Source organism: Vidua chalybeata, chromosome 1 (assembly GCF_026979565.1).
Source record: "Vidua chalybeata isolate OUT-0048 chromosome 1, bVidCha1 merged haplotype, whole genome shotgun sequence".
NCBI lineage: Eukaryota > Metazoa > Chordata > Aves > Passeriformes > Viduidae > Vidua > Vidua chalybeata.
The window spans coordinates 69,008,257-69,032,608 of NC_071530.1; the positions used below are offsets into that span (position 1 = coordinate 69,008,257).

General features: G+C 42.5%; 1 protein-coding gene and 1 long non-coding RNA gene across 3 annotated transcripts in view; one reads left to right on the plus strand and one right to left on the minus strand.

Annotated features, from left to right (window-relative positions):
• Positions 1-24,352, plus strand: part of SLC22A23 (solute carrier family 22 member 23) — a 109,722-nt gene that overhangs the window by 77,805 nt on the left and 7,565 nt on the right. Inside the window, 6 exon segments of the mRNA XM_053952189.1 lie at positions 2,051-2,178; positions 8,575-8,664; positions 14,223-14,325; positions 17,339-17,571; positions 20,197-20,229; positions 22,044-22,167. Coding sequence (XP_053808164.1) covers positions 2,051-2,178; positions 8,575-8,664; positions 14,223-14,325; positions 17,339-17,571; positions 20,197-20,229; positions 22,044-22,167 — 711 coding nt within the window.
• LOC128793152 (uncharacterized) lies at positions 14,519-24,084 on the minus strand. 2 transcript variants are annotated; one of them, XR_008432670.1, is made up of 4 exons: positions 23,989-24,084; positions 22,017-22,142; positions 20,702-20,807; positions 19,382-19,591 (listed from the first exon to the last, which is right to left on the minus strand). It is a non-coding gene; the product is annotated as an uncharacterized LOC128793152 (long non-coding RNA). The 2 variants fall into 2 exon arrangements; XR_008432671.1 differs by lacking the exons at positions 19,382-19,591; positions 20,702-20,807 and adding an exon at positions 14,519-14,706.

Here is a 24,352-nt window from a genome sequence, read left to right on the forward strand (position 1 = left end):
CATGAAATGACATCACCTGTAACTTTACCTTTTCCCTTCCCTCAAAGAAAACATTATGAATGCAGCTTAACTGAGGAAGGAGGTCAGAGGTGGCTTCACCTTTGTATCCTGGGACCGTTGACGGTCTATACCTATCTCCTTTCTCACCACCTGTTGTGTAAGACTCGAACACTCAGCAATAGTGAGTGCTTCCTCAGGAAATTCAAAAAGTAAGCTTGTGTTTGTGATCATACTTTTAGTGCTACTTAGTCATCTCACAATTTAATGCATTTGTCAATGGCTGTATTATTCTTTGAGTACTCAATACTTTGAGTATTATTGGTGTGTGCCTTCTCAGACAACATATTTATCACCAGCAACCCAAGAACTTGCATTCCTGTTGCTCAGTAAGTGACACTTTTGCATCTGGCATGAGATTTGTTGAACATGAGTGGACTTCTGCTCTGGCCATGAGAGTCCATTGTGTGCAACCAGACTTAGTGTGTCACACTGTTTGAGAATTTGTGACCATGGGAGCTCTTATTGAATGCAACTGGACTGATGACCTGGACTCAAGGCAGCCCACAGATTTTTAAGTGTCCCTAAGTCTCGCCGCTCACACTGAGTGATGGAGCACCTGAAAGATGCTAGGCTTCAGCACTTCCAGTCTGAGAAATGTCCAGGACCCAGAAGATAAGAAACATGTTTGTCCCCAGCCTGTGAAGCCCATCCTTGTGGCTCCTTTCCTTTCCCTAGGTGTGGGTGGTCATCACATGACTTGTTGTTTAAAACCTGTAAGCAGACTGTTGAAAATCTAAAACTTATAGGTTGGTGGCTGAGGCTGTACCCTCACTAGGGCCAAGCATGCAGAGATTTTGCATTCAAAAAATTCTTAGTACTTTAAAAAATGCTTTTTCTTTACAAGACTTTCTGCTGGAAGATGTGCCAAATTATCTGTGCAGCACAAGGGGTGGTAAATAAGCTGTCAAGCTGAATGGGTGTCATCATAGTTGTATATTTTTATTGGCTGATATCATTTAGATTGCAGTCTGCCTAATTTCCCTCCTTTTTATTTCTTCTTCCAAAAATACTTTCTCTGTCTCAGTTGGAGGCTTTGCTAAGGTGTCTTCCAAATTGTATCAGCCCTAAGAGATAGTACGATAATTGTGCAGTTGACTTCTTAGAAGGACGAGAACTGGGCAGCATCCGCAGCAAAGATCAGTGCTTTGTGAAGGAAATTTGAGGGTTTAGTATGTATTTGAAGTTAAAAGTAGTTGTTAAATTTGTTTTTAGTAAGGTCTTTTGGAAGAGTAGTAAAAACAAGGTTTTAACATGAAAAAAAATAGAGTGAGAGCTGAAAATTTTCATGTCCGTAGAAGTATGGGAGGTTTTGGGGGTTTGTTCTAAGAACTATGTACATTTTTTTGCATTAAAATAAACTCATTTGAAAAAAAAAAAGGGAGAGTGACCAGTTAAGCTCATTAATCTGGTTAATATGAGTGCTTGAAAGAAACAATTGGATGGAAATTGGACTTTTTAAACTGCATGCATGTATATGTTTTTAAGGCAACTAAAAAAAAAAATTATCTTTAGTCAGGGAAGCTTATCATCCTAAGAAGTAATTCTTGTCTTTCCTCTGTCTTTAAAAGGGAATCCAAATTACTTCTGTCAGCTCTTTCCTTTCTTTGGTCTGAATTACCATGTGTGATCTGCTCATCTAATTCACTCCCTTCTTGGCATCAAATGTCTATTGCAGACAGCACTGCCTCTTCCTCTCATTTCTTTCAAGTTATATTAATGGACAGAGCACCTGTAATATGTTATAAAATTCCAATGTGTCGTATTTCCATGTGATAGGATACTTGCTCTATGATTTGTGAATCAGGGTAAAAGAAAATACCATAAATTTGCACATTCCGAATCTGTTTTCCCTCTTTTTTGCTTCATAAGTTATTCTTCTGCATTTTGAATTACATAGCTTCTGAGTAGTTAAATGAGCAGCTAAAACTCTACCAGTTCATCCTCTGACAGAAAATTGGAAGCAGCCCTAACCTGTTTTCCCTCTTTAAAGTATTTTCCCAGAGTCTCTTCGGTGGTTGATGGCTACACAACAGTTTGAGGCATCCAAGGAGCTGATCCTTCAGTTCACGCACAAGAACAGGATGAACACAGAAAGCGACATCAAAGGAGTGGTGCCCGGTGAGTTGGACAGACAACTGCAAATCCCCCAGCTCTTCTCGAAGGGCCGCACATGGCATTACTGCCTGGAATTAAATTATCTATTTATTGCCTGTAAATCATCTCATCCATTCATTCATTCATTCATTCATTCTGCTCTGGAAAATCCATTCCAAACTCCAGCATTGTGTTAAAAACTACATGGCCTGTTGAACAGTCCTAGTAATTATAGTCTTGTCTTGCAGTGCCGTGTGTCTTTAGAGACATCTCTTGAAGAATTTTACCATGGCTACAAGAGTGCGCCTTCAGCTCTGTGTGCCTCTGGAAACTGTGTTTTGAGGAAGCTGCTTGCTGGGATCCTGCCCATCACCCAGCACTTACTCTGTTGGTTTGGAGAAGCAGCAGCACTCAATCCCCCTTTTCTAAAGTGCCAGCCCCACGGGAAACTTAAACTACATTAGAGTTTCTCTTTAAAGCTTTGCTCCAAGAGCTGTTTTGCTTTCCTCTCCTGCATCATCTGAGTGATGCTGCTTTAGGGATGGAGGGCTGCTGCAAGTGACAGTGGTAGGGTGCAGTTTTTGCTTGAGAGTCTGAAGTATCAATTCCTTGGTTTACTGATGCTTTTAGAAAGAGCTGGCTCCCCTCATCACCAAAATTGTCACCGAAATAGCCAAGATCCTGTCTTGCAGATTGCTGTGCAGAAGAGACTCTGTGTGTGTGTGTATGTGTGTTTGTCTAATTACAACAAAGGCGAAGAGCTTCTGGATCTTTATCTCCCCAGTGCACCTGCCAGATTTGGTTCAGGCTCTGCTTTTCCTTCTCACAGGCTTGATTCTACCCATAAACACCCATTTTGCACTGCCATTTGCAATCTGTATCGGACTACCCACTTGTCAGAAAATGGTGGAAACATTTCCCTCACTTTTCCAGCACTACCTGCTGTGACCCCAGGGGCTGCAGGGGAACCTCAGCCAGTAGCTGTGCCAGTGGGTAGAAGTGATGCTCCTATACTTGTCTGATCCTTGTCAAAGGTCTCTGGGGTAACTGTAGTTTCCATCAGTCAGCACTGGAACAGGCTTAATCCAGGATAGAAACTGTCACCATTAACATCAGTACCTAATGAATAATGCAGTCTCCAACAGTGACAGATGGAAAGCCCAATTCAGGATCTCTGGTATACATATCCAGGTCATTGGTGTGATTTTTGATGCAGTCAGCACACTGATGTTAATTAGCTGGCTTGCATGTAGTTGTGCATCTGGGGTTACAGATCTGCATCACACAACATGGCTTTGCAGTGTAAATGCCGTTTTTCTGGTAAAGTTTTGAAAAACATTAGGAGTGTGAGAGCTGTCATTAACCTGCTGATATGCCCCCCACCTCATTCTTGCAGGTCTTGCTTGGAATAAATTATGGATCTTGAGAAATGATGGGTCTCTGAGCCAACAATTGGCCTTGCGGTTTCCCAACCAATTCCTAAATTTGGCTTTTGTCAGTCAGCTTCTTGAATTTGCAGATGTAATAAAATGTATTTTAGGGGAAAGAAAAAACTAATTACCTGTGTTTCCTTTAAGGAGAATAATAAAGACACAACTGTGTGCTAGAGGGATTTATTTAAGCCATGTATAATGATATTGCCCATGGAGGAATGCTAAATGTCAAAATGGCTTTATGACTATTATTTGTGACTGATTACTTTTCTCAGCAGTTTCATGGTAGGAGTACACTCCTGTTTAAGGAGGAGACTTCCTTTCATGTGGAAAAACAGAGCATTATTTCACCCCTTGATACTATGGATCCTCTGACTGCAAATACATTTAGATATAGCAGTTGTCAGTAGAACACCATTTGCAATTCATAAATTATTCAGAACATGGTCATTTCTACCTCCTTGTTGATGATGAGATTGTTGGGTTTTTTAATTATTTCTTCCCTCACTTTTTCTCTTTAAATTCTTTCTACAGCCCCACACTTAAAGGCTTTTCTGATGCAGCCTTGGAGGGAAGCTGTGTTTCTGTAGGAAGAGTAAAAGAGGAGCAGTATCAAAAGAATTAAATAAGATTAACTACAAACTACTGAAGGAAGGACCACCTCTCTCATTCTGGGTGCATGGGGGTATTGATGGTCTGAGTGAGGACAGGAAAACAGTAGGATTCTTGAATTAAGAATGTGATCAAGCTGCAGGCCTTGTATCTTGCAGTGGGTCAGGGAGGAGAAGGAACCCTTTCTCTGCTCTTGTGTGCTGTAATAACATGCCCATAGTTGCTCTAGCATGGAATGGGTAAAAAACTGGTACTTGTGTGGGAGAAAGGGTGCCATTGAGCCTGAAGAAGATATCCCTTGTTTTCCCTCGATTCCATTGTTGAGCTTTCCTATCCGTGTGGAGGGATTTTTGTTTGTGATTTGTTTTATTCTTTGTTTTCCATCTGAAAGGGCTAGAAACTGTTTTGCTCTAGTTAGGGGCCATTGTGTTGCTGTTTATTATTCCTCGCTGCATTGTTGTAACAGCCTCCTGTGACTGAATTACTCCCAATGCATTTAAATTACAAACTGCTCACTTGCAGTCCCTTCCAACTGAAAATCCCACTGTAATTTTGCTCATACATACCAGTCAAATTAGTGTATCCGACATAACAGATCATTGCAGGAGTTACAGGAGTTTCTTTCATATATACCTATTTTGGCACTTAATATGAGTCCCATAGTAAAAAGAAGAAGTGTTCAAGAGGTATTTCAAAGTATTTCTGGGATGCAAGAAAATTTAATTTTGAATTGCACTCTGAGCAATGAGCAGGCTGATATTCCTTTCTGAAGAATTGTACCATTTCTGCTGCCTTCTGAAAGCTTTTGCTTGTCCATTGGCTACACTGCCTATAGTGGAGAGTGCCACTAACCATCTGTAGGGTCTCTTTGCTCCATGGGGAGGCGGCCCATGTGTGAGGTGGGAGGGGGGAAAAAGGAAGCAAAATTTATCTGCTGTTTTTGAAAGTCCTTTGGGTTGGAGTGGTTGCCAGTGCTCTCCTGGGAGATGTCTCTAAAGACAACAACTAAAAGTCCATACAGTGATCCAGCTGCAGCTGAAAGGTCCAGCAGCTGCTGTAACAACCCCTGCCAGGAGAAAATGAGGGTGGGAAGCTGATGGGCAATGCCCAGACAGCAAGATGGAGTGGGAGTGTGCTTACATGGGAAACAAATTAAAGTGAGACAAGGGGTGTTGATAGCAGTCTAGGGTGTTGTAAATTTACATTGCCCTTATCTTCAGTAGCCTGTCCCAGGGCTGATGTTGATTCCATAAAGGGACCTTTTTCCTTAGCAGCTTTAAGTGGCTTTATTTTAGAGTGCTTGGTGTACCTTGTGATTTTGGGCCGGAATAATTTGCCTTTATAATGAGATTTTTGGGTTTATGTGGTTGTGTTTTCTTCTTTAATGCTCAAGAAACATAGGTGAATTAGACCTGGTTAAATTACCCCTAGTATGTTTTGACTCAAAATTTCACCAGTTGGCTTTAAAATTTGCCCTCTTTTAGAAATAAAAGTTTAAATCTGTTTTTGCATCAGGGAAATTATTTTTATTCAACTGTGTCTTGAAATGTCATTTTTAAAACACCTTTCTGAATTTTGTTGACAAATGTTTCAAAGCATTACCCAAAAAAGTCAGCTTCAATCACAAGCAAATTAAATATTTTGATAATATTAATTCAGTACAGGTTTTTCACTACCAGTTTCTCCAGCAACTTCACCATCTCTTCCTTGTTTCCCTGTAGAACAAGAAGCAAACATACAATACAGTGCAGCTGCGGGACAGTCATTTTGACCTTAGTGTCATAAGTTATAAGGAAGTATGAAGATTGTTTAACAAACAGGAGAAAAGAGTGTTTAGGGGAATTGGAAATCGTAAAGCACCAACCATCCTTACACCTTTTGAAGGTGTGTTACACTTTAGGTGGTTTTCATTATTTGTATAGAATGCATTCTTTTTCCTTGTGTGGGGTTGAAGGGTCTGTTTGTTGTCTGGAACAGATTTTCTGCTGCAAGCTGACCTTGGCTGCACCAGCACCCAGCCCTGCCATGTTTGGGTATCCTGGGAAATGCTCCGCTTGGAAATGCTCCACTTGAGACACTGCCGTAGCAGCAGCTACCCAAGTGTCACACATGATGTTTCCATGGAAACCCACCTCTCTGCAGTTCTCTTTGGCTTCCCCTGTGTGGGGAGACATTTCAGGTGTTCCTTAACATGAAATTAACTGCTTGGCCAGCTTTGAAAAAACAAAGCTCCCTTTTTGCTCGTCTCTGGATGGAAACACAAACTAGCCGTGCTCATGTGGGCAGAGGTTATAGTTCTTCCTTCCCAAAAATCCCTTCTAAGCTTCGAGAAATTGTATTGATGTAATCACAAAAGGTGGACAGCAAAGGTAAAGCAGCCAAATAGATGGCAGTACTTTAGCATGCAGGACACAACATGGAGAAGGTGCAGGGGTGTGGTGGTGATAAGTACTCTGTGTGTGTATGTGTGTGGATTGCAGTTAGGAAAGCTGTGGTTTTCAGGGAGTTTCCCTTTGAAGAAAAAAACTAATTATCTTTCACTTTTCTTGCTGCTGAACAACATGCTGCCATTACTTTTCTTTAAACATAAGCTATTTTTCTGTTTTGTTTTGCTACATATATAGTTTTTCCCTAAGCATGAGGCTTGAATCTATGTAATTATATGTATTTTCCTTTTCCACTGGGTAAATAGCAGGGGAAAGGGTGAAAATGCTTTATGTCTGAAAGTCAGTCTCTTTCCCTATAAAGCTTTACTCATATCCTTAGACCATTCACACCTATCACTACACTACTGGTTTAAAGCTTGTGATAGATGAGGAATGTATTAGCTGGAGAAGAAAAGCAAGTTTCCTGGTTCTATAATACAGGTGATTCCATGCAATAGTGAAGTACAAGCCTGCCAGATGTGCTCCTTTGCCAGATCCTGTTTCTTGGGTGTTTAATGGTGCTAACTTAATGGAGCTCCCAGGGGGTGGTTAGGTAAATGTGGGAAATGTAGTTAAAACAGTTCAAGGTGCTGCTTGAAGGCTGTGTGTCAGCCACAGAGATTTCTATCTCAAAATGAAAAAAAAAAAAAAAATACCCAGCCAGTGATTTCTGTTCTCCTCTTGTATGTTAAATCAGTTTCAGGAGGGTCTGCGTTTCTCCTGCTGGGCCCCTGTTGTCCAGTAGCAGGAACTTGTGGAGTTTGAGCAACTCTTTCAGGGTGTACTGTACATTATAGTGATTAACAAGAGCAAAACAGGTTAGTTAGGTCCTCTTCTCCTGGCTGGGTCTATAGTAATGGAAGAGGAGAGCACATGCATGCCCTGACTGTATCCTTAGCAAAGGTAGCAGTGATATATGACAGTATCAGGTTTTAGAGGGATCGGGGGGAAAGGGTGAGAATGTGCCTTTTGATGCCACTGGGAAAAGCCAAATATGCTAGAAAATTTAAAGGAAAAAAAAGAAAAAAAGAAAGGAAGGAGAGGGGGCTGTCAGCCTCTATTTCAGTTTGAATGATTCTTTCTCACTAGTTGAGTCCTCTGCAGACTCTGGCTGGCTGCACTCCAGCCTGTTGATTTGTGCCCTGCTGGCACACTGGCTCTTTGTGCACAGTGCTACCTATGCTCCCAGAGGAGCCAGCTTTACAGGGCAGGATCCAAGTGCAGAGGGCTGGCAGCAAGCCCTGGTGCTGCTGGCATTTCCCCAGCCCACGGGCACCAGAGGGGAGAGGACTGGTGAGTTCGGATGTGGATGTGAAGGGTAGGAGGGAGACCTCGAGAACCAAGTGGAAGTGGAGAGCAGTAAGAGGGAACCAGTGGCCAGAGAAGAGAGAAAATAAGAGACTTTAAAAAGTTATGGGAACAAAGAATAAAGATAGTTGGAGGGGATTTAGAGAAGCAAGGGCAGCAAGGGACTGGGGAGAAGCAATGGAGGAAGAACATTCTGTAGAGGAAGAACATGCTAGAGCATGGAGACCAAAGGGACTGCAATCATTTGCTTCCCCCTCCTGCCAGAGCAAGCTGTCAAGCCCAAGGATTCATTCCCAGAGCTCTTCTTTTGCAAAATCCACTCCTAAAATGTTTGCTTCCCCCCTCCCTGCTACCCAACTCGCTTGTTCAGCTTGCTGAGGTTCCCTCAGAGCTCCCACAACAGAGAGCAGCAATGCATGTGTGGGTATCTGCAATCTCTCGATGGCCACAGGTCCACACAAGGACATTGGAGGTGCTCTTTGTGTTGTTGTTGGTTTTTTTTTTTAACACTGATGATGTTAGAAAACTCTGCTCTGGGAAATGCAAGTCAGGTTGCCTGGGCAACCCCCGCTTGGCCTCCTGGCATGAAAGCATGATGATACAGCCTTTAATAACATGATTACAACCTATTTTTTCCACAGGGCATAGGATGGACGAATCAGTGCATAGGATGGACGATGATGTGGGAATGAAGCTCTTGTCTGTACCTCATTTGTTGCAGAATTTGGAAGGTGTGTAGTGAATGAGGCAGAGGGTTGCAGAAAGAAAAAGGACAGTGTTGGGGAAATGAAGCTGAAAACCTCCTGAAGAGCTGTACTCATTCTCTGGGTCTGTTAGGGATGTTCTTGTACGATGATGGAGATTTCCCTGGAATCAGGCCCTTTCAGTGCTGTCACTAATCCCAATTTCTTCAGTGTCTGTCTCTAGCATGTAATTCTGGGGCTTGATTTGCAGAAAGATGGGAGGATTTATATCAACACCTACAAGGGATATTGCTGCATGGTTTTTTCTCATTCTGGACACAAGTCCTCTCTGTTTTATCTCCCTGCCTCCAAAACAGGAGTAATCTTTGCCCTTACTCTTAAAAGAAGGTGGTAGGGATTATTTCATTTGCATTTATGAAATACACGTATATTCTGACAGCACTGTAGGAATGTCTCTAAGGAAATCTATGATTTTTTGACTCACTGGGAAGTTTGGATAATGAGGCTGAGGGATACATGTTGAATGGGAAAGGCAGAGATGTCTTTAATACCTGCCCCTTAGATGACTGCAGTGAACGTTCTGGGGGAAAACTAATGTGTGATGATCTACATGCTGTACCATAATGCACATGAGCAATTGAAGATTGCAACAGCAACCTTATGTCTGACTTTTCGGTCTTTTTTGAATGCAATTAGAAATAAAGCATTGAATTAAATCATTGCAATCAGTCCTTAGCTGTTATACCCCTAGAGTTACAGAGTTGCTCTCCTGAAAGGAGGTTCATTTTAAATGCTGTTAGTATTTATGTCCAGTGCTTTTGTTAGAAAGCCATTCCAGTCTCTATATTCCTCTTGTACTGCAGATACATTTTAGCATTCAATTCAAATACACTATAGCTGTCTGGGTTTGTTTTTTCCCTTTCCCATTTGGTCCTGTCTGTGCCTATCTTAAATCATTTTTTCCTCATGCTATATGAGAAGAGAGCAGTCCTATTCCTGTACTGAGATGAAGTTCTCCTCTGTCTCCTCTCCTTTTATAAACACAATACTCCAGCTTGCCGGAGCTTTAATTTCTCAAATATTGATGATCAGAATTGTAAAAGAATTCCAGTATTTCATTGTCTGAATTGCAAATACCTCATGGCTGCATTAAACTGGTGCTATGTAGTCACTTGTGTTCAAGCAGTAAATAACCAAGTCCAACACAGGTCTTGCTTATCTTCCACCAGAAACATTTCCCCTTCATCACTGAGAATTTTGCATTTGCATTGTATTTCACATTTTCACTTGCTTTTGCCACACACTGGATCTCAAGCTCACCCAGTTCCCTCTGACACCCCATTTGCATTGTACTTACCTTTGATAGTAAGGTAGTGCCTCACTTTGTCACCAGCAGATCTTATTGGTACATTTCTGAGGTTTTTACTAAGCTCACTACTCAGATAATTAAACAAGAATTTTTTTAAAATGAGTCATCCCACTACTAATGTCCTGTCATCCACTTATGATTTCTCTTTTTCTATCCCTTATTGCTCTCTGCCCATCAGTCAGTATTTTATCTACCTCATAATTTCTGTATATGGCTTGAGAGCTGGACAAAAGTCCTGGAAGGTATAAATAAACCTGTGCACCAGTAACTCTGCCTGCCTGAGAATAGATTGCTTCACCTCTGTGTTTCAGACTGGTCCACCTCCTGCTGCAGAGCTGTCATGCTCCAGGGATTGATTGAGTCTCTGTGCTAGGCTTCCATAGATCTTTTCATGTTCAAAGAGCTACTGACAGTATCGTTTAGCAGCCTGAAAAATCCAGCAGAAGTCCATCACCACAGGACACTTGTCATTTTGGACATAATTTTTCAGCAGCTTGATTTGGGCTTTTGTCTGTTTTGTCTATGCCAAGTGATGCAGAGAAGGGTGGCTTCATCTAAAGCCTCTAAAGATACTTTCTGATTTTGAAAAGCATGCTCCTGAAATGCAGAGGGTCCTTTGAGAATTCAGCAGCTTTGCGAGCTGGGAGCTGGTAGGGTTCCCCTTCCCATGAGACTTTTAAAGTCTGCCAGTGAATAGTTCTAATTTCCACTGAGATATAAAGAGTTAGCTTGTTGACAGTTTTCCTACTGAGTCCCTGAATAGGAAGCCTAGAGTGTGTGTAGGCTCTGGAGTATGGGAAAACTTACTAGGAACCTCTGAATAAATGGGTAGAAATATTTTTATATTCCACACTCTCCCTTTTGGTAGATCAAAACTGAAACATTTAATGCAAATTCCTTCTGTACTGGTGACTTCTGTGTAAAATCAAAGAGTAAGTTTGGGGTACGGGAGTTTTTCTGGTATTAGTCCTGAGAGCGAAATAGTTTGCTTCTATGAGGTTTTAATAGACTTTGGCTTGACTTTTAATATCTTAACTTTGACTTATGAAGTCAGTCAGCTTGAGAGCTGTCACTCTCCTGATGCTCATCAAAGTCAGAGCAGGTCCTTTCATGCAGACAGGCTCCCTCCAAAGACAGCAGGTCACCTAAGTGAGAGGCAGTTCTGTAGCTGGTGACTTTTTTGCAAGTCACATAGCTTATTTTTTCTTATTAGAATTATATTTTGGTTATTGCAGCTCATTAATTTTGCAGTGCAGTGGGGATTTTTGGTGAATATCTCACTAGTATTCTTAGAAGCAAAGGAGAGAGAAAGCCATCAGAAAGAGGGATTCTGTTAGAGACTTGGAGACAAGTCATTCATCTAAAACAGATAACTTAGACTTGGAGTTTTAACGTCGTAGAGGGTTGAAGATGTAAATAGCTGGTGGAGTCACAAGGCTCTCAATAAAAAGCCAGGTTCTGTTTACATTCTTTGGTGTAAGGTTTGAGACCAGATTCTTCTTTCCCCTTTTTTTTTTCCCTCCTTTTTTCCCCCCTTTTTGTAATGCTTGTGATGCTGTTACATCTGGAATTGAGACATTTTTGTATAATGCTGCGCTGTATCCATGGAGTATAACCCCCATGAGAGCAGAAGCAAGGGTCCACTGCAGAAAGACTGCTGCAAGTAGGGTAGAGAAGGGGTGAGCTCCCCTGTCATGTGTGATCCTCACTGCAGCTGACACAGGAGCTGTTTGACAGTATACATAACCAAGTGAGCCTTTACTTGAGGGCAGAACAGCAGTTCAGTGAAAAACACTGGAGGGAACTAGTTCAGAAGCACTGATTTATAAGAAAGGTTAAAAGGGGGGATCTGAGTGCAGGTGAGAAGGATGCATGACAATAAACAAAGAACATATGGATTGTAGAAAGCCCAGATATATGAACAAAGGAGGAGTGGAGGGCAAAATAATGTTCGGTTGCAAAGAAAAGTGTAACCGAGTTGATCATTGCTTCTCTTGATTTTATTAAGTTGTGGCTCAATACAGCAAGTATTTACAAGTCTACTCTCTGTCTTGAAAGAAAAAAGTAAAAATTTCTCTGAGGAACAAACAAACAAAAAACCATATCAGATTAAGAAAATCTGAAGAATATGGCATATGTATCTTCTGCTGACAGATGATGAGATGTTTTACTTTATAGGCCAGATCTGGTCATTCTTAGTTTGAGAGTGAACCCTTTTGTCCACATGAAATCTGTGCAATATGTGTTGTTTGGGTAGTGATTTTCATTGTTGCCCTTCAGCTGAAATAGTAAACACCCACCAACAGCCTTTCAAAATCCTTGTGCTTCTTCTAGTGCTTGCTTTGACTTTTTTTGCTGTAGAAGGTTTGGCCTGGGCTCAATCATGGCCTTTACAATTATGTTTTGTCTAACTGCTTCCATTGTTCTGAATTATTTTGTTCTCACTTATTCCTTCCTAGAATCTTGCTACAAAAATTATTTTGATTTTGTTCTTTAAGATTAGGCTCCAATTTTTTATTGCTTATATTTTAATATAAGCAATTATTAGATTAAATTATTAATTTAATTAATTAATAATTTAATTAATTACTGGTTAAATTAAAATTTTATTGCTTATATTTTAATATAAGCAATTTTTAAATGTATATTTTAACAAATATTAATTTAACAATTTTTTTCTTTTGCTCCACCTTAGTTTTTCTGCTTTTGTGTGCTTCATGCTGCATAGAATCTGGGGAAAAATGGCCATTATCAGGTTGTTAGGAAAGTAGTATAGCAATATTCTGCCTAAATACAATCAGTAATGTAAAATACCCTTTGCTGCTTTTGTCGAAAGCCTTCCCAGTAGTTACTCTAGAGAGAAGACCAGGAGTGACGTGTGAGCAGTTAATAGATAAAGTATTTGCATGTAAATAGTGTTTGCTTGATTTATTATTTTTGTGGTCCACTTTCCAAATAATAGCTGGCAATTGTGGTTTTTTTTGTTTCATTTGTAAATTTAGGTGACTTTTTTTTTTTTTTTTAACCCCCTCCTCCATCCCAGCTTGCTTTTATTTTCTCCTGTCTTGCATCTCTTTAGGAAGTTGCTATTCAGCAGAGTAAGGCAGAGGTCAGGGCAGGCCAGTGTGGGCGACTGAGGACACCGGAGCTCATTGAGTATGCACAAAGTGAACTCGTGCGCCCTTCACAACAGGGCCACGCTGCTGCCTTTAAACACCGTCAGGCTAGAAAGCAGCAGTGAAAGCCTTTACCTCAAAAAACAGACCTAGTCTGTGCTCTTGGTGGGCATTATTTTTGTGATGCTTCTTTATAGTGGCAGCTTCTCCTGCTTTTATTGGACTTGCTCACTGATCCGGTAGCTTGGAAACAGTGGCTGCTTTGGCATGCTTAGCTAGGTGTTCAAGCTCCAACTTAATGATAATTGAGAAATAAGCAGTGCCCTTCATTATTGTCCCATGCCAACAAGGGCATCAGAGGCACCATTTGTAAGGCTTGTGTGTTATTTCAGCATTGCAATGAAAAGTTCACTTGAAGCTGCCCAGCAGAAGAAAGACATGGTGGGGCTTTAGTTCTGAAGTGCAGACACCACAGCTGCTGATGCTCAATGATTTTTCGTTAAGGAAATTTCTTAAAGTTTAGGACATCCATCAGAAAAATTTTAAACATTTGAAAAGGGAGTGGAGTGGAAGATGGATGAGCTGACATAATGTCCTAGCCACTTCATTCTGAAACTTGCATTTGAACAAACTTCAGAAGATGATCCATGAAAAATGAGTTTGAGCTCCAGTCCTTTCCATGGCTTTTTAGGTATGCATTGCACAAAGGCAGCAGAGCCTGTAGCTGCACGAGTGCAGTCCTCTCTGTGGAGGGCTTTAAAAATTAACAGAATCCTGAAGTTCCTCAAGAAATTTGCTATCATGCTTGTTGGGGTCAAGCTCCATACTGCTCCCACTTTACATACACATTTTTAACTGGGAGAAGGTTTGGAGTATGAAGGAGTTCTTAGTTCTTTTGCCCCAAGAAGATGAAGGGAAGCCTGGAAGAAAGGGAGGAACCTGTGCTGGACTTTAGGCAGGCAGTTCAGAGTTTTAATAGCTCCTGTAAATGTAATCAATAGTGTTCTGCTTTCCAGAACATCCCTCAGAATATCTTAGTTCACAAGTAAACCTTCTCATTATCCTCAGTGAAATGATAATTCTGATCTGGTTTGTTTCAGAGCTGGAAAAGGAAATCACCAGGAGACCAAAGAAAGTCTGCATTGTTAAAGTGGTGGGAACAAGGAACCTGTGGAAAAACATCGTAGTGTTGTGTGTCAACTCGTAAGTCCGATCTCTTTGTTTAAATAGTTGTGTGGTCAGTGAACTAGAACAGCAATGGGAAGTGATGAGGGAGCTCCACTATTTCCTACTGTGGGACCCTTCACTAACATCTCTGATAAATGATCCTGGAAAAACACCAATAGTTGCAGGGAACTATATTTTTTACGGCAAACATGGAGGAGCTCACTGGCTGTCTCAGGCAGCAGAACTGCATCTTCTCAGGTGCCGTGCTGCAATTTTGTTGCTGTCACTAGTGGTCTCGTGTGGCCATGTGCTGATAGGTGCTCATGCATGCAGACATCTGCTTGGCATCCCAGGTGGGAGTTTTGAAACCATTCATGCCCCAGGAGTACAGGTTCAAGTTGTTTATATCTGATAGGGCTGTGGTGCAGAGGAAAAGGTTGCTTGTCAGTAAATACAAGTTGCTCCCTTGTATAACAGCTGTCCTTGGTGGGTCTTCAAAGGCAGATTACAAAGTGCCTCAGCATTTCCAAATTATGTGCAGGGGGTCACAGGGAGAATGTGCAGTCTCCAACAAAACAATGTGATGCTTGCGTCTTAAGGCTTCAGTTTGGACATGCTAATATGGGAAAAAACAAGCATCAGCCTGAGGGTTTTGCAGGTTACAGGCTCTGAGACCTTCTGTCCAGAACTGAACACCTTGTAAAGAGGAAATACATTGGCTTGAAAATTCTGGAAGGGCACCAGCAGTGCATTTTCTAATTTTTCCGTCTTGTAAAATGCCCATTTGAATTTTTCACGGTTTTCTTTTCAAATGGGAGGTGGGACTGGAGAAGGCTGGGAATCCCCTTTCTCTGCTAAGTTTCAAAGTATGTCGGCCTCTTGTGGCTTTTTCTTCCTCACTTCGGGGCACTACTCTGCAGCTCTCACTCCTGTTAGTAGGCTTGTGGATCAGTCATCATCCAGAGGGGACAGCCCCCATGCTGGGCAAGTAGTCACCCAGAAGCACACAGACTTCAGGGGTCAGTCTCCAGTGTTATTGGCTGCAGAATCAACTCTGGTTTTATGAGTTTTGTGTCTCTCTTCCACCCACAAGTGAGGGACTACCTCTGTTCTGAAAGAGTGCTTTTTCCTTAAGCTCACCAAATACATTTAAGAGACAGTGTTAAATGTATTTGTGAAAACTGTTTACATGGGGAATTCTCCCCTTTTCCCTCACCCACATTAATCTGTCTATTTGGAAATTCCCTAAATCAAACTAGGCAGTCAAAAAAATAACTTCTGGCATTAGCACATGAAGGCTGTTTGCCATCCAAGCAGAGCATGAAGCAGACGTATGTCTGAGGAAATAGATTTCTAGTTTGTTTTTAAGGGGTGGAAAAAATATTTAATTTTACTTCTGTTATTCCTGTTAGACAGGGCTGTGCTGAATTTTTAGTACATGGAGAAGGAACTTTTTGCAGGGAACAAAAAGAAATTAAGGAAGACAAGGATTTCGTTTTAAAAGTAACTATTCTAAGCTGCTCACCAAGTGAAGAGAATAGAGTAATTCTTAGGGAACAGGCTGGAAAGCAAAGTCCAAATGATACAATAATTTACTTTATAGGTCATGGCCTCAATAGCAACTTCTGCAACTGTGTTTGCAGGCATAGAAGAGAAATACAGAAGAAAAGCTGGTTAACTCTGCCCTTTTATTACTACTGTTTTGCTGATTAATAGTTTTCTTATGGGAGGAGTCAGTTATAATCTAGTTAATCAAAGCAAATGTCATTTTTGTGTAACAACAAGCGCTTGTATTAGGATTTTATCAGGGGCAAGATGTTTGGTATTGAGGGTGGTGTTTTGAACTGGAGCATTGATTCATAAGTTTGCAAGAAAAGCTCCTCAGGACTTTCATGCAGTCAGGGACTGCATATCCCTGTGGGCTGTCATGCAGTCAGGGACTGCATATCCCTGCCACTGTTTCTATGCTTATTTTGGTATCCAGTTTACACTGACAGATCTTCAAATTCCTGACCTTCAGAAGTATAGAAATGTATCAGTGTAATGTACCTGCTTTTTTTTTTTTTTTTTTTTTTTTTTTTTTTTTTTTTTGAGACCTGGATCTGTGCCTCTCAGGCACTGTTAATTTGTGGCATGAGATTTGTCTTGTATAGGTGCCAGGGACAGGAGGTTCTTCCTGACAGAGGTACTTGAGCTGTGATGGGTGCAGTTGAGAGCATTGACCTCTCCTGTAGCACCCCTGCTGCTGTTTTATACCATATCAGGGGTGATGCTGGGGCTTCTCATCTGACTTTTGTACATCCAGCCCCCTGCTCTTTCTTCCCTTTATTTTTTTTTCCCTCTTCTGTTTTTTGGAGGCACAGGGTGAGACAAAAGAAAGATGTGTGAAATGTGATGGTAAGATGTTGATCAGTGGCATCTCAAAGAAACCTTTTAAAGAGGAGGAGACACATTGCTATGAAGGGTGGTGTAAATGTGTAGACTGAATTAGAGCTTATTGTTTCATAATTGCAATAATCATTGCAGCACATACAACTTCAAATACTCCTTTCTCAGGGGCTTTCAGTTTTAACAGGCTAGCTTGGGAAGTGAGGTGTAATGCTTGTATTTAGTATGACCAAATGCCACAGGCAGGTGGTGTTCCTGGTGTTTTGCTGTCCAAGCACAGAGGCTACTTTGTCACAGCAGTGCTGGCTCTGTAGCTGTCAGCAGGTGCACTGGGAACAGAGATATGTGCTGCTCTGGGAATGGGATTTCTCAAATACAATGGGAAAACCTACCACGCACTAGGAGTTCTTCTAAAGTTCCCCGTGCCTTGATCATACCACGAGCAGCAGCTATATGAATAAAATCAACAAATATTTGGTTGAACTGAACCTTTTTTTCTTTTGCTTCTTTTTATCAATGCTTATTTTCACAGTGGCACCTAGAGATAAGTTTCTTAAGGTGTTGTATTCCTGCATTAATGCCTCCCCACACTGAAAAACATTGCAGTGTGTGTTCTGCCCTCTCAGCAATGGTCTCTCTTGTCCTCTCCTGTCTCCCCCAGGCTGACTGGTTATGGCATACACCACTGTTTTGCAAAAAGTATGATGGGGCATGAAGCGAAGATGGCGATTACCCACAACTTCTATGCGGACTACTACACCATGGCTGGGATTGCGCTGGCATCCTGCCTGGCCATGTGCCCTGTGGTCGGGTTTCTGGGGAGGAGAGGAGGACTCCTGCTCTTCATGATACTTACAGCTCTGGCATCACTTCTGCAGCTGGGCCTTCTCAACTGTAAGTTGGAGATGAGAGCTTTTCAGGACCCTGCAAGCTTCACATGCAAATAAGGGACCAGGAAATACTAGCATTTCCTTTGCCTTTCCCAGATTTGTCATGTGATACACCTGCATAGTTTTAGAATCTGAATTTGTTTGAAGGTTTCCCCAAACACTTGTTTCTCAGGCTCATTAACAAAAGGCATTGTATTCTGGATGATTCCCATGGCGAAGCTTATTGAACTTTGGTGCTGTACCCGGGGTAGTCACCAAAAAAACAAGCAAGGAAACCAGAAACGTTTTCAATTTTGTTTTTGTGCAACATCCCCCAGGGAAAGAGCTGTATCGAGATTGGGAAGGGAAAACTTTCCCACTCGAGTCTACTTCTCAAGTGTCCTCTAAACCATGCAGTTAGAGCAGTAGGTGTATGTCCTCTGCCTGCTCTTAGCATCTTGCTATGAACAAGTAATAAAAAGGTAGCACAGAAATCATGCAGATGAAAGACCCTTCTTTTAACACGCTGTGTATGTATAGTCCATGTGAACGTATACACATGATTTTGGGAAGTGACACAGCATTTCAAATGGTTGTTCCTTCAAAAAGTGAGTGTCCCACCTCTTCCTTTGCAGGCAGTAACTTTCATCTGGCCCTTTTGAGCTGCTTCAGCTATTAAAACTGCGATAGAAATATTCCCTTTCCTTTTTCAATTTTATTTCATTCTTTTCATTTTTTATTGGTAGAGGAGGTTGAACTTAATGAATCAGAGAGGTGTTGAAGCAGAGGGAATGTGGGATGTGCTTTGCCACTCTCACAGTGTCTAATCATTAGACCCTGTCCCATAAAACCCCACCCCAAGGAAGGGGGGAGAGGGTTGAGACATACTTTGGACAAACTGGATGTGAGACGAACACCAGAACACTGGTTATTGCTGGTTTTAATTTCTAAGTTTAGAAATAATTGAGGGCCTGAATAAGAAAGACCTTTTGCATTGAGGATGGAAAGCTTTCACATTCTTGCATACTGAGGGCAGCTCCAAGCCAACAGGAATTGTTCATATTTACAGACTCTGTTTCCCAGAGGCATTTACTAAGTTCGCCTTTAGCAAACAAACTATTTGTGGGAGTGTAGGAGGGAAACAGGAATCCTCTTTCATGGCCTGGAGGAAACTCCAGCATCATGTGTGTTTGCTCCCAGCTTGGCACAGATATTTACATTCCCTTTGAGCACATATTTACCATGTCCAGCAATCCCAGCTGAGAGTGGAAGAAGCCCCATGGCTGCACCTTACCATGTCTGTTGATGGACTGAGACCATTCACATGCAAATTCGCACTGTGCATGTGTGCAACCTCCCAAAACTCCATGCTCTTCTGAGGGTGTCCATCAGGGTGTCTCTACACTGAATTTGCCCATTTTAATTTTTGTTTTTAAGGATGGGAGATGTTTGTTGAGGATGTCAAGGCAATAAACACGCTCTTGCTTAGTTGAGAGAGTGTGTAAGAGCCCTTAGTCTGCTCCAGACTAATCTGGTTGCATTTTTTCAAAAAAAATGTATGAGGGAGGTGGGAGGCAGCACCCTGTAGGACTCATTACAACCTTTTCCATAACAGGTTTAGGTGGTTTCATGGGACAAGTTGCTAGAACTAAGATCAGGCATGGCTTTAGGTGACTTATGCTACATTGGCACTCTCAATGCAGTGCCCTTGTCAGCCTTTCTGACTCCACTCTTTTCTTTGTGAGAAGAGTAGGCAAAGGCAGCCTCGAACTTCAGAGCAGCTCTCCCCACTCTTGACCATGGCCACCTCTTCCTCAGAAGAACTAGACGTCGTCTGGGGAGAAGCAGTGAGCCTGTTTATTATGAAACCTGTCACAGCATCTTTCATGTTTTAATTTAGCATAATTTGTGTGTATTCAGAAAATGAAATCAGAATTTGAGAATGGTGAGAGAGAGAGAGAGGGGTATTCTTCACCAGCCACAAACCTGCAGTGGACCTGGAAGCTCTCCTTGTTTGACCCCTTCTCTGAACTCTGGAGTGTCACCTGGAAAGTCACAGAATCGGGGTGGGAGATGACCAGCAGGGCTGTGCCCAGCTTGTGCTGATGCCCTTCCCCTTGCTGCCCAGTGCTGCCATTGCTCCTCTGTGGTTAGGATTGGTAGCTACTGTGACACATGGACCATAAGCTCACGTTTTTGGAGAGGAATAGGTCTCCCACCAGTCTGACAGCACTGATGCTCAGATTTTGCTCTCTAACCCAAGCTTCTGTTGGCCATTCCCTCAGGGCTGCAGCAGGAGGGCATTTTCTCTTCTTCCCCTTCATTAACAACAAAGAGGCCTTTGTGTTAATCCCAGTGGTAATTCTGGGGCTTTTAAATATGCTTTACTGCTGGTTTGTTATCACTGTCTCATTAGCATGCTGTCCTCCAGCTGAGATGTGCCTGGAAACAGATTGTCCTATCTGGTGGCCAGGGAAAGATGTGATGGTTTTGGCATGGATTAACAGATTTGGAGTCAGAGGGTGGGGCTAGGGTGGCATGTGGGATTTACCCTTTTTTTTTTTTCAGATGAATAAACATATAAAAAACATATTTCTTGGGTTTTTTTCTCTTTTTCATCCTTTTCTGACTTCCATGGTCTTGGATCCAGTGATTGGAAAATACAGTCAACTTCCAGACTCAGGTATGGTTTACAGACAAATCTGCATCACGTGGGAAGCACTCCCCCAGGAACAGGTAGATCCAAAAGGCCTGGGCCAAAGCACCCAGAGCAAAGCTGCTGCCACAAAGGGGTGCAGGGGGAAATCCACTTCTGTGCAGTGCCTTGAGACCCCACTCACAGGCAGGCCTGCTCATCTATGCACAGCCTCTGTGTGTAGCATCCCCTCCACACAGGCTCGCCTCTGCATGTCAAGAGAGGGTGCAGAGGTCCCCCAAGGTTTGATATGCAGGGTAAGGCTTTCTCAGAAAGTCTCCTGAGAAGCAACATTCCCAGTTCAAGAATCTCAGAAATTTTTTTTCCAGAAAAGAATAGGGAACTAAAACACCTTAAGGACTCTTTAGATAAGGGGAGTTAAACACCTTTAAAAATACTTTCCCAAGATGAAGTACTGTAGGAGCAGCGCAGTAACAAACTACAGGGGAACAAAATTTACCTTTGTGTAGCAGATTTGATGGACCTGTCCTTGCCCAGCTTTTCCAAGGTCTGTTCTGCTGAGCAGCCATGACTCTCTGAGGGGGTCAATGGTGTAGCCTCACCTGCTATGTAAGAGTGGCCAGAGACCCATGGTTTGCAAGGTGCTGTGCCCACATCCTCATCAACTGGCAGAGTTTGCTCTCTCCCCCAGACTTGGGGTGCATTGCAGAAAGAGCTTAGCCCTGAGCAGGCTGTAGCCTGCTAGTAGTTTCAGAAGATGTAACCAGAGAGCTCCCAAATACCTTTTGCTCTCCTGACAGCTGATATATTCAGCAAGAACAAAAGCAGGTGTTAATTTTCACTGGATCCAACCCAGACAGCATGCCTGCTTGGGACTGCACAAAGCAGTTCTTTCTTCAGGCAGACCTTGGGACATGTGTGTAGAAAGGTGAGGGAGCATTGGCTGCAAAGTTCCAGTCCTTTCCCCAGTGCTCCTGTCAGGCATGATGTGTTCCCCCTGTATAGTGCAATAATGTCTGTGAGCGATGTGATGTGTTCCCCCTGTATAGTGCAATAATGTCTGTGAGCGATGTGGCCTCCTCACTGGCCAGGACAGGCCACGTGAGCTTGTACGACCCTGGTCAGAAATCCCACCCCTGCCCACAGAAGGTGGCAAGCAGGGATTCAGTGAGAGATGTACTGTCATCATGGCCAGAGACAGTTTCCTTGAGCTTTGTTTAGATTTACTGGAGTTTCTGCAAGTGCTTGATAGACACTGTTTGCTCCTGGAAACCTTGTTGCCATCCAGCCAAGAAATGATTGAGCAAACAGTCCTGAGTGCCTCCCTGTCCTTGGCATCGGCTGCTCTCGCCCAGAGTTGTCAAGCTGGGAGTTACAACAGAGGTTGCAGTCTGATCACATGTAGAGGCTTAGCACAGAGATGGGAGCACTTCTAGTTCTTTCCTCTTTTGTCCTGGAAGCCTCTCCAGTGCCCAAGCCCCACTGTACAAGATGTTTGGCAGTTTGAGGAACACTACCTGCCTCCACTTGTCTGTCAAACATGAGAGGGAAGAGGCTGGTGCCTAAAAGACTGGCCAAAGGTTTTGGTTTTTCATGGGTTTTACCTAAAAAAATCAGAGATCACTGCCATTTTTTGGCATCACATTATGGGGTTTTTTTCATGTGTGTTTGTATCTCAGGTGCTTGGGTAATGGATTTTATAAATACCAGTTTTAAATTAATATTACAAAATTACTCAAATTCCTGTTGAGGGAAAAGAGTAGTATAAACTTCATTGATTGTTTTCTTCCTTAGAAGTTTGACCTCATTCTTACCTTTTATGAACACACTTGTCTTGCCAGGTATGAGTGACAGTGTCAAAGACAAATTCTCTGTTGCGTTTTCCATCGTGGGTATGTTTTCTTCGCATGCTGTTGGAAGCCTCAGCGTGTTCTTCTGTGCTGAAATCACACCCACAGTAATCAGGTGAGACTTTGAAGCCCCCCTCAAAAGATGGGGACAAAATTATCTTCATTTAATCCATAATGGGCTGTGTGACTTAACACATTGTATGGGAGGGGAAGCCTCACGTTATTGGAGACCTCACAGCAACTTAGGGGCTGCTTTTTGCAGTGGCTGCAGTCAGTCTGTGCAAAGTAAATGCGTGTCTGTGTATAGAGAGGCTTTGTTTTCCATGGCTCCACCTTGTGTCCCATCGTGGTGATGATCAGCAGGCCTGGCAGCACATGAATTGCAGCTTGGTAGGGTCTTAAATACTCAGCTGAACCAGTTTGTGCAGTTGAACATTGTCATTGCTTCACTAACTCTGCGGGATTTGTTCAAGCAGCAATCAGGTGAGTCTGCATCTTGATACTGAAGGAGAAATTCCACGACTGTGCAGAGGAGGACATAGGTGCCAGCAACCCCTGACTCCATAGGGCAGGTTAACCAGGACAGCTGCAGGGATGCTTCAGTGGAAGGAAGGTGTTCAAACATGCAGTGTAAATGCTTTTCGTGCATAGAGATCCTCTGCAAGCCTGCCTCTCTGCCTTTATTTCAGATAAAACTCTCTTTCTCTTCACATACAGACCTATCTTAGCAGAGGCTCAAAGTTTTTCTAAAGAGGAGCACTTTCATCCTGGGAAATAGGAAAAATTAGACAAATGGTCTTTGTTGGAGAGTTTCCCATAACACATCTTTGTATGGTCAGGGGTTTGTATCATTTTATACATGCACTGTTATCTTTCACAGCACAAAGGTTGTGCTTCTGTGTCCTGGATTATGCTTTCAGCAATGCCACAGCAATTCAGGAGTTTGCTCTGACTTCACTGAATTTTTCAGGAATGTAGGTCATATGGGTGGAAGGGAGAGAGAGTGAAGGAAAGAGGATACTTTTTTTTGGTCCCCTCCAAATAATATGTCTTTTCAATAACTTCACAAAAGTATTACTGCAAAACTGTCATCTGAGTAGCCAGAGTCTCCTTGCTCCGTGGTCTTTTTTTTCAGGCTATCTAAATTTGTGAATGTATTTTACGGATAACATTATTTCCATGGGAAAAGGCAGTGTGAGGAGTGAGATTATACAGCAGCCTGAAACACTAACAGCTATTTATTTATGTGTGTGTCAATCAGTTTGGTGTTTTTATGCCTTTTTAATTTTCTTCTTGGCTCTATTTGAAAGACACACAGATAAGGAATTGACCATGTCAGCCAGAAGAGAATCTGCCAAGTAGGGTCAGATGTGCAGTCTGAACTTAGCAAGCTTTTTTCCCTTAAATCACTTATGTTGCTACAGGGAGGGGGACAAAATCCTGGCTGGGAGCCAAAATTCTGCTTCTCCTGACTCTGCTGGGTGACACCAGGCGAGTGACAACAGCTAGATATGCCTCAGGGTCCCTGTTTATTTACAGAAATGATGACACACTGCACTGCTTTGTGATCCTACCACCACAATATGATCCCCTGAGGACTGTAATTAGGAGGTGTAACTCAGGGCAGTGCATAAATCTGTCTCATGCAGAGGTGTGCTTAAGCTGCCTTCTGTCTTGCCTTTTGGTGGGATCTGGCTACTCTCTCATAACCTGCTTTCCAAAATAACACCATGGATACCCTTTGGGAGATGGAACTAAATGATCTTAAAGGTCCCTTCCAACCCAATATTGTATGATACTAATATGCTTTTGGTTGGATCTCAAGCAACCTTAAGGAAAAGGAAGGCAAAGAGAGCACTGGGGCTGTCTCTGGGGTTTCCCTGATCAAATCCATTGTCTGCAAATCCCTGAGAGTGGAAAATAACACTACCATTACCTGGGGTAGCAGTGGCATGATAGCAAATCCACAGCACCTATGGATCTCTGCTGCTGTAGTGTTGAGATGAACAGTTCCAGGAGGAGAACAGCCAGATCTTCATCACCAAGAGGTGACACCTGCTCCAGCAACATGAACGTTCCACACTGTCATGTGTCACAGAGAGGTCCTTGGGATCTGTGCCCTGCACCCCAGTCTCTTGGCAGAAGGCAGAGGGGCTTCATCAGGAGCCACCCTTCTTTGTCCTGGGACTTCAGTGCAGACCTCCATGCAAATGCTGAATTGAAGCACCAAGTTTCACTGATAATCCTTATGGAATAATCTTCACACCACTACAGCCTGTATGTCTACTAAATAGGAATAG